General features: G+C 39.3%; 1 protein-coding gene across 13 annotated transcripts in view; it reads left to right on the top strand.

Moving 5' to 3' along the window:
* Positions 1-13,582, top strand: part of LOC122973443 (adhesion G protein-coupled receptor L3-like) — a 243,642-nt gene that overhangs the window by 103,359 nt on the left and 126,701 nt on the right. For all 13 annotated transcript variants that reach the window (XM_044340968.1, XM_044340969.1, XM_044340972.1 and 10 more), the window contains one exon: positions 2,220-2,433. In XM_044340968.1, coding sequence (XP_044196903.1) covers positions 2,220-2,433 — 214 coding nt within the window. The remainder of the gene's footprint in view (positions 1-2,219; positions 2,434-13,582) is intronic.

Genomic DNA, 13,582 nt, shown 5'->3' with positions numbered 1-13,582 from the left:
ATGCATTTACTCGCTTACATTAGGGGATTGCTGGTGCCCATGTTGACGACGTTGCGCTCGCTACTCTCTGATGTTTTCTTAATGCCTCTTTTGGGGATGCTCAAATGAATTGAGCTGTTGCCTTTACAGGGTTACAAGGCTTAATAGAACTACTCTAAGCTTTTTGAATTTATAGTATATCTTAGAGATCAATTTGATCAAGATTCTTAATATAAAGTTGTATAATAGATCTAATTTAAGGGTTTTTTCATGATTTTTCTTTGACTAACAGCATGAGCATTAATAAACAAAGCAAGATTTCCCTTTTTGTCATTCAGAGTCAGTTACTCTTTTATCATTTATCTAAGTGCACCTGCCGTAGTCAACCTGTGTTATCCCTTTTTCTCCGCCTTTGTCAGTTTCAACAAAGTCTGGTGTGATCCAGACCAGTGCTTTCAGGGGGGCGGAATAAGTCTCCCCATTAAGAGGAAGATAATTGATGGCTTTCATCACCAAACTGAATACAATTATTCCAATCTGTGATGTTTCGGTGGCAAGTGAGCTGTACTGTGTTGGGGTTTTGAATGATTTATGAGAGAAAATGAAATGACACGATAATGAGCGGCCTCTTTTGTTGTTTCACCTCAAAAAAAAAAAAAAAAGCGTCTATGTGTTTTGTTGTGTATCTTTGTTTATTTTTCAGAGAAAGATGAGAAGAGAGACCTGTATGACATTTGAAAAACTGAAAATGGCAAGAGATTGTATATCCTCAGAAAAATGCACATGTGAAATATTAAATTGTATTTCACCTGTGTCTGGTTCATGTAATTGTTTTCATACTATAAGGAAAATGTCCAAAATCATGTGTGCCTTCTTATGGATTTATCACATTAGAAATGCTGATGTGATTTTTTTTTTTTTTTTTCCTGAGAAAAGCTCTTGAATTCTGAAAAACCACATGTACGTCGTGTGAATTTATTACATCATTGCACCTTGTAGTTTTAAGAGATGTAATTAACCATGAGTGTCCGGTCTAGCTTGGAAAAAGCAACTGGGATGAGAAAAAAAATACCATGTGAATCAGTACAATAGATAAATACTGTCATGTATTGGCAAATGTGATGATTAATAATGATATTGATTTCAGGTGATATCACCCAGCCCTATTTTCACATGTGGATACGCTCTCTGTGCCTCTTTTCTTTCTCCCTCTCTGTCCGTCTCTCTCATTCTGTCCGTCCTCCCTGATGAATGCCTGTGCTGCACATCATCTTAGTGGCTCTTGCAGCTCAGACACTTGTCTGAAAGGATGTTTATAAAAATCTATAATCTCCACAGTCACACAGGCCAATGTTTATGTTTCTCGCTCATTTTTTATTCTCGCTGTAAACACGAAACTCCTCCGGTCTGTTGTGAACATGCCCGCTCGTGCGCTAGCGTGAGCCTCCGCACACACACGCCCGTGCACGTCTATATGTCAGGGAGAGCGAAAACAGCAACCTCCGGACCGCCGCCGCTTGGTCCCGCTAGTCCTCCTGGCCATTTGGCTCTACAGTAAACAGCAGATTTTTGCCAAACAGACTCTCGGATTTGGCTCGAGGCAACAAGAACCTTTTGACCCTCTGCCTTCTGTCTGCTTTCAGCCTAACTGAAGAGCATTGTGTCACCTTAAAACTACAAAGAAATGAAGCAGCTCTTATGATTTATAGATTCGAGTCTGGAGGGATATTGTAACAATTTACATGAGAAACACTCTGCTCTGTGTTCTTTGTGTCTGTGTTTCTGTCTGTCTCTAATTTCTCAGTTGAATGCCCATGTAATGAGTGTTTATTTCCTCACAGCCAAATGCAAACACTGTGTCTATTTCCTTATGTTTGATTTGTGTCAATCTCTCACTCTCTCGCTCGCTCTTTCCACAACTCCTGGCCTCTCAAGGGCCCCTGTGGTATTGCTCATCCGCCCACTACAAACAACCAGCGTCCTGTCCGCCCACACTCTCTAGACCAGGGTGGACAACCTTTTCTCATATGTCTCAGTGTCAGACCTTTTGATTGCAGGTCCTCCCATCTGTTCTTGTATTCTCCTTTAGGAATATACGTAGTTTGTATTCAGTTCTCAGCTAACCTTAACTCGATGAGGAGTTGTTTTCAAACTGAAGTGCAGAAATCCTTTAACTAAAGTAAAAAAAAAAGAATAACTCATACTTACATTCTGTATTTTTTTTTTCTCCCACTCTGCAGCCTTCAGTAGAGCACCCATCCCCATGGCGGTGGTGAGGAGGGAGCTGTCGTGCGAAAGCTACCCCATCGAGTTGCGCTGCCCGGGCACCGACGTCATCATGATCGAGAGCGCCAACTATGGCCGCACCGATGACAAGATCTGTGATGCAGACCCAGCACAGATGGAGAACACGCGGTGTTACCTGCCAGATGCATACAAGATCATGTCTCAAAGGTAAGGACACATTTGTGTTAATTACTCTGCCTGATTTGAATGAATTATGGTGACTTTGAATTTAATTTGATATTATCATCGGACATTATTGAAAAAAAATGACTTACAGCTTTTTTCAAACTGAAACTCTGGATGATGACGACAAATGATGGTAATAACGAGTCTGTAGCCCCGTTCCAAATAGTGGAATATGAGCATTTGCATGAATGAATATGTACACACACAGTCACACTCATAGTCACACTCGTGCAGAATTTGCTTCGTGAGGTTAAGTAATTGATTAGAGTAGTTGTGTTTGTTAAAAAGCTATTGAAAACATAATCAGCAAGTTAATGAGAGATGCTATAATTCACATCTGAGTCTTACTGAAATGAAATTAAATGCAGCTCTCCTTGTTTTTCTTCATGAAAAAACAAATTTTATTGATCTTACTCATTTCCCAGAATATGGAAATGTTATAGATTTGTGGAAAACATGGCATTTAGCTTATAAAATGTAGAACCCAGGGTTTCTCAATGATTTGTCTCGTGCGATAAATATGAGGATCATCCCCTTGAGATTTGCAAAAAGCAACAAATCATACAACCAGCTTTGCAAAGTCACTAGTTGTTTTGGAAAATGAATGCAGAAATCCTCCTCTGGGTAGGTGTGTGGTTTAGTAACACATGTATTTTATGGATTAATTGGGTCAAGAATCCCAGTGAGCCATGAACACATTCAAACCTCACCATACCTGGCTGTTAATCTATACCAGTCATAAATTTGTTCAGACGCAAATCAATGTTCATTTGGAATACTTTGAATACATTATGAGTTATCTGTCAATATAAAGATTTGCTCAATGAGCTCTGCTGCCAGATGTGAGTCTTGTTTTCTGAGTTACGACCCTGTGGTGCAGAAACCGGGACATGGAGACCTATTTGTCAGGGCAGATAGAGTGTAGTCTTACCGTCCTTTGGCTTTTGGGGTGTAATTGATTGCGAACATTAAGGTAATATATACACAAGTTTCAAGGTTTTAACCAAGTAGTCTGGATTCAAGAAAATGTAGACCTCAAGACGGGTGTAGAGTGAATATACCATGTATAGTCAATCTTTTGTTGACTCATTGCGGCACTTAGAGCAGAATGAAGACTCCTTTCTGGGATATCATTCTAAGCATGGTTACTCTTGCCTTTGAGGTCAAAACACCCTTGAACACTCAGAAGGGATGGACTTTATCTAAATTGCTACTCTGCGTTAACGTTTGTCTACCTCTTTTTATTTCCAAAGCTTAACATATGCCACCTCTTTTTCATTGCCAAAGCTTTAGTTCCACACAAGACGGACCCCTTTGAGAATACTAATGGACCTTTGGACTTTATCAAACAATTGCTCTTGGCTTTTTAGTTTGGTACCATAGAGTTCAGATAATCAGCTGTGTGAAAAGCAGCTGATGGTAAAAAGAGGTAGCTTGAAACATGTTGTCAGATAATTGATGCACCCTGTAGCTCCCTTGTTCTCCAGCCGCCCACTCAGACTAAAAATCCCTGCAGGAATGAATCAACGGGTCCTGCTACTGTCAAGAACACAAAACTAACAAAGTACCAGGGAAAAGCACGTCTTTTTAGGATCTCGTTGCTACCGGGGGTGTTGAAGTGATGCTAAAAGGTAACCGAGTCGATTCAGGGCTAGAACGCTTTGTCTAGGGAGAGGAAGTTACTAAGTGGATGAAAGGTGTGGGTGGTATGAGTCGAGAAAGGGTGGAGGGGGAGGAAAAGTAGGGATGGTGTGAGAGGATCACACCATCCCTAGATACAAAGATATTTGTGGCTATAGCGACACCGCGACACATTAGCATGCTGAGGTTAGCACAACAAACGAACGCCACCCCCGACTATTTCATTGTCGAGCTGTCAGAGCCGTTGCTAGGCACCTGCGGCAAAGCTCATTAGGGTTAAAAAGAAAACGAGAACAAAACAGAAACAAGCAATTTGAACAGAGAAAGTCTTCAAAGACTTGTGATATAGCAGGTGTTAAAGCCAAGGCACAAAGATTTGTCTTGATATATTTGATTTTCAGATGGATATGATTTCAGCGAAGATAATGTGATAATGTGATGCATGAAGCCAAACAATGTCACATGTTGATCTATGTCGTGGTTAATTTACAGTGTTGTGCCATCAAAAAAAATACAATTAATTTGTTTTAATCAAATTTGTAGTCAGTAAGCCAACGTTTGCACAGTTTAATTTAACATCAACATATATTTATTTGTTTCTTCACTGGCTTGTCTGCTTTATAATCTGAAATAAGTAGATATCAGCCGTGAGGCAGTTCTACCCTTTCTTTATTACTGTAGCTGAGTATTCCTTCTACCTTTTACATGTCCCTGTCTTTATTCTATTCATCATGCAGTATGTTTACATGCACACCGCAACTCAATCGTTGGAAACAACCCAAACAATGTAATAGTGTGATTAAAGCATTTACATGGTTCGCCGTAACCTGATTTCCCCAATAATTGCAGTTTCCATGTGTTGTTTGATTACTTGGCTAATGTGTGGAAGGATGTGTTGCAGCCTACAGAAAACAACAAGGAGACGGAGAATGGACGGACTTACATTGATGTTTTTTTTTGTTCTTTTTGCGTCGGTGAATTAGGATATATTTTCCACTGAAGGCCATGCCATTGATTTTGTATACACACTATAGCCCGACTGATACTGGATTTGTTAGACTGATGCCAATATTGATATTTGATCGATTTATTAAAAAAAATAAATAAATCAATAAAGATATATATCAGCCTTTAAAAAATGTATAAACACATGACATAAACGATATTTTTGACTGCTCTCTGCTGGACCAACCATGTCATAGTGACTCTGCTTCAAAATTAGCTCAAATATAATCTGTACTGTGATTCCTTGTTAATTATCTTTAACATGTATGTCAGCACCAATATATCTGTCATAAGCTCATATCAACTGACATAATCACCCTAGCAGATATTGTATTGTATCATCTCCTGTAAGCATAAAATGGTACAATCTGTCGATTTCTTGCATGCTAACTGCAAAAACTATACAATTAATGCAGTCCATGCTATATAATGTATATGCTATATATACAATCAGTGTTTAGTATGGTTTTGGGACACAGTGTTGGTCAGATGAGTTTGTGTCAGAGTAAGTAAAAAGGTTGGCAAATAGTTTAATCTCATTATGTTTACTCCACTTAAATTCTTAATGTAATAAAGATAAACTGGTTAAGGTACAGTATAATAACCTGAGCATTACCTTCATCTTGTTAAACTCTAATTAGCATGCTTGTGAGTGTACTGATAGTATTTCCCTCTTGTGGGACTCTGCCCTTTTCTTTTCCTCTAGCCTGTGTGCCACCTGCCTCTCCTGCTGGCACCAGTTAAGTCGTGGTGGCTGGCAAGTGTGGTAGTTAGCATTCACATCCCGTCTGAAGATGAGCCACGCTGCTGCCGGCTTAGTCTGTGTGCCAAGCTCGCATCCATCACCAGCAAATGCCCAGCCATGTCACCAGCCCTCATGATCTGTCAATACACATTTAGGCGGCTCAATCCTTCCCCACCCCCCCACCCCCATCCACTAGGAGTGCTCCATTGGTATTCAGCTATCAAACCCAAGCGCTACCTGTGACAGTTCAGCCCACTTATAAAGGTGTATGATGGCCTACTCTGGAAAGGTGTTTGGTTCCATTACAGTCTTTTAAACGAGAGCTAATAGCACCCTGTATCTGAGTGATAGCGCGCCACTGAGCTTGTGAGTGCTGTAATGCATCTCAAAATGAAGGTTGTCTCGCACCATGCTGTGACAGGATGAAATGAATGGGTCTCTTTCATTAGCCATTCCTCCCTTTGTGCCACAAACACCATGCCTCTGCAGAATCCACAGCCTCTGGATAAACATGTCACCTATAGGTGGTGTCGTGTTGCAAACTAGATGGAGGCTAATGATGCTGTAATTGAAACATGCTACCAAGGTTTCATTTAACACAATTTGAGGTGATTTGCATAGACTGTGTACACACACGCCGCAGCCTGTGATTTTTGCAATCATTGCTATTCCCTTGTGGGATATTTTTGGAGCTGATTGTTTGGGAGCTGAGGCATCTGTTTAATCTGCCTCTCTTCAACACATGTATAGATCTAGTGCCACTTCCAACTGTGTGAAATTGCTGGAGAGACTGGGCACTTGTGCTATCAAACAACAGTGACCCTTTTCTCATCAGAGCCCCAGTGTCTCTCTCCTCCCTTTTTTTGTGTTCCCCTTTTCCTTTCCCCAAGGCGGTGTGGCCTTCACGGCCAGTAATTACAGGCTATATCAAAGCTATATATCACCTTATATCTCAGTAGACCTCAGCAGGCACCTTAAGGGACAGCTGATAGCATTGTGGCAGGCTTGTGCATGACCCCTGAAGGAGAAAAGCAGGTCAGGAAGGAGCAACTCCAACACATACACCCAAACACACACATACACATTCTTGTCCCTGTCTGTTCAGACTCCCCTTTTGTCTTTTTTATCACTTTTATTCTTCCCCCCCCCCCCCCCCCCCTTCAGTCTCTCTGGGATTCTCTCCACTGCTGTGTCATTACACTTGCCATTTGAGGGAACAAAGAACAACAAAGCACATTTTTGTCTACTAGCATTTTGTGTTAATGCATATGACATTAGTGATGAAGGTTAATAAATATCACAGCTTGATGAGTCTCTTGAGGGTGATAAAAACTAGATGAGCACAACCTGTGATTTGAACCTGCTGGCCTTGTGACAGTTGATATTTGACAACCTTCCTGTTTAATGACGTTTATGCGGAAAACAAATGCTTCCGTGCCATTATTTACTTCACTGCACTTAGGCTGGAATGCCTGAGACAAATGACTCCTTTCCCGACGAATGAAAGCATGTGCTGAAAGAGGGACAAGAATGATTGAGGATAAGGAGGGGAAAACAGATGGGAGGATCCTTTCTCTTCTGCAGATGATCTTTCCCATACGTTCCAGTTCTCATTATCCTTGGCTTTTGACCTTATTTCAGAGTTGAAGGATTTGATGAGATATTTGTTTTAGCAGGAGAGCAGGATTAACTGAAGAATCCCCTTCGGTTCCTTTGCCCATCTTCATTTAAATCCCCTCATCTCAAGCAAGATATCATGGGCATCGGTTTTATGGGAGGAAAAGACATATTCTGGGGTCTATGCCAAATTTCTATATATCCAAAGGTATGGAGACCAAGCGGAAGTTAAGATACACATCGACACTTTTAAAGGGGGTAATGAAATTCCTATTCCCTATGAACTTATATACCTTATGATTAAATTTGAGCAAGAAACACTATTCTTCATGGGACAAAGGAAAATAATATCTAATGATATATATATATATACAAAACAAAAACATCATAGTTGGAATTCCAAACTGCTTAAACCACAAACAAATGCCTACATGTCCTCACTCAACCCCCTCAGCTCAGAGGGTGATTAGACACATATGAGAGAATGACCATCTGCCTCATACTCTCCCACATATCCCTTGTCTTGGTTTTGTTTTTAGAATTTTGTGCAAAGATTCAGAATACCTTGCCTTGGTGTATCTTAAAAAAAAAAAAAATTCAACATTTTGGACTAACTAACTCCAATGTAAACCCACCTACATCATTAGACGCCATGATGACGATGCCACTGACGTCTATATAAGGTAACATTTTCCTTCTTAGAGGAGGCGGGTTGAGTGGATGGTTAGATAGTTAGATGGCAAAAAGAACTTTGCTGCAGTAGATGACTGTTTGCCTCCCACTTCCAACCACGAGTGTCACATTTCCAACCATGACTCGGGATAGTTTTTTGTCATGGAGTTTTCTGTTGCCATGATGACATTTCAAGTGATAATTTTAACCCAAACCACGATCTTTCCCTAAACCTAACCAAGTGTTGGGGGATTTTTTGTTGGTTTTTTGTGCCTAAACCTAACTAAGTGCTTTTATTGCAATTCAATCACAACCCCTAGGAATTTTGTCTCAAAAACTCTTTCAACATCACAGATTTTTAATTCAGTATCTCCATCAATTTCTTTTCGATTTCCAAAAAACATAAAGCTGGTGTTCTTAATATTGAGAGATAATTTATTTACATTAAACCCAAGTTTTGAGGGTTTTTGAGGATTTTTTATCATCAGGCATAACAATTTTGCTGGCCAAAGTAGTGCCAACGCCCACAAAATAGTCACTGAAATCATCAACGATGCTTTTTGAATTGTCCACTGTAGCATCAAAGCTATTTAGGAAATAACTTGGAAATTCCGATTTTATAACATCTATTCCGAATAATATAATTGATGACTTTCCAAGTCCTTTGAATGTTATTTTTACTGTCTTGTAATATTTTATTGTAGTATTCCTTCATCTGTAATCTCATAATGGAAGTCAGTTTATTCTTATACATATTCTTACATGTTTTTTTTTACTTTCACTGGTTCTCAATTGTAAATATTTCTTGTAAAGTATCTTTTTGCACTCTTTGCAGACTTGTAGTCATCCATGGCTTTCCTTTATATTTATCCTTCACCCAGCACTTTCTAATAGGACAATGTTTATTGTAGAACTCTAAGAATGTGAACAAAAATGCATCATAGGCCTGAAATGGATTGTCAACATACACTTCATTCCAGTTGTAGTTTGTAAGGTTCATCTTTAAGGCCTCAGTTCTTTCTGGTGTCCTTATTCTTACCAATTTACAGGAAGGCTCTCTAACACCAACTGAACCTTTAACCTTTAAATGATGTAAGATCACAAAAATAGGAAGATGATCACTGATATCACTTAAAAACAAACCACTTGTTGTAAAATGTTATCAATAAGTATGGCACACTATCTACTAAGAGCAAGAGACCAAAACTAAACATTTCATTTCAAAAGTCTGTTGTTAGTTTATGTTCATTCCATTTTAACAAATCAATATTAAAGTCACTTGAACAAAAAGTGATTTCTTATCACATACTTTCCCAACAATACCAACTATGGTATTCATAAATTGATCAATACAAGAACTAGGTGTTCTGTATATGCAACTCAAGAATATACTGTTAAATTTAGTGGAATGAATTTCAACTGTCAAACTCTCCATGATATCTTTAACAATTGTACTATCCTTTACCTTATATTGAAAGTCTTTGTGTACATCAAATACAACGCCGCCACCCCTTTTATTTATCTGGTTTACACTAAAACAACACAAAATTAGAAGCCTTTTCATTTGTTAACCAAGTCTCACTTATAGCAATGACTTGAAATGTATGTTTTAATGATTTTAAATAGTCTTTGATTTGAACAAAATTTGTATAGAGGCTTCTACTATTAAAATGTATGATTGAAAAACCATCCAAGTTAAGGTTATTAAACTGATTCTCAGCATAATATTCAGAATTTGATTTGTTTTCATTGTAGAAATTTGCCTCAGGATCAATGCTATTTTCAAAAGTAGATAATTTATGTTCAGTCAAATTTAGAAAAGATTTACTCATCACATATTTTCTTGTTACAGCTATTCTCAACTAAGGAATTTACGTTCTCAGAGAGATCATTCCTCTCAGTTTCTTCAGTAGGAAAATGAAAATCATCATCTGTCATTTTATGGAGGAAAAAAGGTGGTTTAGCAATGAGTTGCAGAAATTTCCACTGCAAACTTTGACTCTGTGACAGAGTATGCTCCCCAAAATGACATGACCAAAACAGATTTTAAGATGTTGTAGATTCTTTGTCATATGATGGATGCTGTGATAGCTGCTGTGTCGCCCCATGCCAGGGCACAGTTCCCATCATGCTGTGACCTGACCCCATTTATAAACATTGTCACTTATATTGATCCAGATCTTTCAGATTCCGTACCACAACCACCTTGGCTTGCTCTGGTTCTCCATTTAACCTTATAAATACTTTCCATTCCTTGTCCATGTTGCTTGACTTTTATTTTGCTTTCTGAGGATACGGTCATTCCCGGGTATTTCAGCATTTTTCTTCATCAAGTGCTCATTTACATACACCCTAGTACCCTTAAGTTTTTTGGACTGTTTCAACATTTCAACCTTATTCTTTCAATTTGCAAACTGGACAACAATCATGTGCTTGGTTGTTTTATCCTTGCGTGGGAGAATGTGACAGGCTGAAATTTGCTGTCTCATTAGGTGAATGTTCTTACTGCTCAGGAATTGGACCACATGTTGCTCTAGGGTGTGCAGCTCCTCAGGTGGTGCGTCCTCACCTTGTTGGTCACCGGCTGCAGCCCTGGCATAGCTGTGATGTTTGGTATCCAGCCCAGTGATGATAAGGTCATCAGCATGGGAGTAATGTTCCAAGTCGTCAATCCTTTGTTCCAGCAGTTCGATCCTCTGGCCCCTTTGGCTGATTGTTGCCCCCAGCTCACAGACCTCCTCCATTAGGCCCATAAGGTTAACTTGCTGTTTAACCACTTTGCTGATCTTCTCAGACATAAAATTGAGGGATTTTTTTAATCTCTCCTAATTCCTCTGCCAGCTTTTTGTTTGTAATCGACATATTTTCTCATGAAGGTCACAAAAAAGAAAAAATAAATTCTGGGTAGGCTTAATGAGGTCCTGCTCTGTTGCCAATCACCATGTGCTCCCATGTCCTTAAAAATGTCCTTGATCAAAAAAATAAAAAGTTAACAAAATTTCTAAAAAGATAGAAGTAAAACATTACCATACCATCGCCAATGATTTCATTTTTAGGGGATTGCACCATATTTTGGTGATTTCTGGAGGATTGTAGGGAGACTCTGAACAGGGAAAAGGCAGTGGCAGCCATCTTGGACACTGAAAATCATCTACAGCCCTCAAAAAAAACAAAGAAAATGGTATTGATCTCTTCATCTTACTCTTGGCAAGAGAGAGATTAGGCGTATTTCCCAAATGTCAACCTTTTTTATTGATCTTTAGTTAGGATGCTACCTTACAAAAGTAAAAGACCAACAACTTTTGATCACACTGTAGAGATAAAATATTGATGTTTGATAAAAAAATGACATTGTCAATCCATGCGGTGTGTAACCTTAAAAAGTAATCTCGTGGTTTGTATGTAAAACAGAGTTGGGTATTTAGGGTCCCCTTAGTTATTTGTCATTGAAGACCAAGTAGAGTGATGCATTCACGTCCTTATTGGAGTCTTTTTTCTTTTTCTTGATTTCTTTGCAGCCATAATGCAGTCTCTTGTTTCATAATGCATTACAGGAGACTTAAAAGCGAGCATGACCATATACAGATCTTAAATTTTTAACATAATCTTTTCATAGCAAAAAGACAACTGCCAGTGACATGAAGAGAGCTTATCATGCAGATGTGAGAGTAATTCCGTCATTGTTCATGCATGAACCCCCGAAACCCAACCGCAAGTAGCCTCCCGTGTTTAAAGTTGATGTTTGCATAAACATTTAACTCCCCAAACAATGAGATGCTGGATGAATTAATGCATGACTTTAACAGTGTAAGTTTAAATATCATAAATATCATACATCTATATTACAGGTTCTATTAAGCAGATTGGAATAAAAAGAGATTTGTGGTACTTAATTATATGGAATGATCCACTGACGCTGCTACTTTTAGGGATGTGATACCAACTGGGCATCCCTTAAACTAGAAATACAATGCAAAGTATACATATAAGTATGATTTTCAACAGCATAGTTTGAATCAATCACGCAGCAGAGTTTCAGTGAGGTCCTGACTTCGGGCTTTTTTCTAACAGTTTTTCTATTCATGCAGGAGCCATTGGTTTGTCTTGCTTACTCTTGGTTGGAGGCTGTTTTTCTATGATACAATTATGTGTTGAGAACCTGACAATTACAGAACAAAAACATGACCGATGAGCACAGCAGGGGGCAACTGCCTGTTGTAATAGTATGAACAAACAGAAAATGGTGGGTGGTTTTGCAGCCAGTGTTAATATGCAAAATATATTAATAAAAGCTCTGACAGGAAGAAAAGATAAAGACTCTCTTTTGCTATAAAGCAAACATGCATGGTAATAAACACATTCCAAAGTTCCTCAGATTAGTATAGGAATTCAGACACCTTTCCATCTGTGCATGTTTACGTCCTACCCCTGAATAACGCTCTTTTCAGACTTTTTTAAATCTTCCACATTCTATTATTTTCCTGCATTGGATGACATCACCTGACATTCATTATCCTGTCTCGTTTTTCAGCCCTCCCTGCTTTCACCCAGCCTCCAACCATACTCAAATCCTGTTTGATACGAATCTGCCGCATTCAATTTTGGCCAATTAGTTGCTGTAAATTTCAAGCTGGCAGCCTATCCAGTCAGCCTTTGGGCAGCCTGGGTCTCCCGACGTGGCCATACAAGACACTGTGGTGATTAGACGAAAAAAGAAGCCAGAGTTGGCAAATGGGAAATGTTTAAGGACATCTCCCCATACGAAGCGGATTGGTATCTCTCAGGAGATGGAGATAAAAGAGGAGCGGATTGACTCCAACCAAGCCAGTGGTTTGAATCGACCATAACGGTGTCCATTTTGGGATTCTGAGCTGAATGCCCTATAGACTTTATTATGCCCCTACAAGTTGAGTGCATTGCCAAAGAATCCAGAAGTTTGGGAGTTTTCAGAGATGTTTTCATTCCGGGCCCCTTTCATTTTACCCTCAGGAAGCCTCGGACCGGCCATAGGGTCTTTTGGTGTCAGATTAATAGCCGTCGCAGTGGTGGCTCACTAAACATGGGGTTTTATAATGTGTTAAAAAATGGAAGTAGGAGGCCTCAGTCCATTTGTCAGCTAGGGGAGTGAGTTTCACTTGGATGAGTCCAAACAGTAAAGAAAGGGCTAATTCAGACAGGAGCAGGTGGTTAGTCAGAGTGCAGGGAGCAGACTAGGCTTTTTCCTTTCTTCCATCTGATATTTGCCCTTCTCTCCGCTCCATAGTCTTTCATCCTTGTTCCTCTAGTTCTGCTTCTTCCTTTTTTAATTGGCAGGTGGGAGTAGCCAACACACACATCTGATGTCTTCTGCTCCGTCTCTTCCTTCTGCCCTGAAGCACTGGTTCTATTTTTTTTTCTCCAACATAGAGGGGGCATGCAACTTCTACTGACCTTTAATAACTTTGCTGGCTA

Source organism: Thunnus albacares, chromosome 22 (genome assembly GCF_914725855.1).
Source record: "Thunnus albacares chromosome 22, fThuAlb1.1, whole genome shotgun sequence".
Lineage (NCBI taxonomy): Eukaryota > Metazoa > Chordata > Actinopteri > Scombriformes > Scombridae > Thunnus > Thunnus albacares.
The sequence above is the reverse complement of the archived record's forward strand: the minus strand, read 5'-3'. Positions and strand labels throughout refer to the sequence as shown.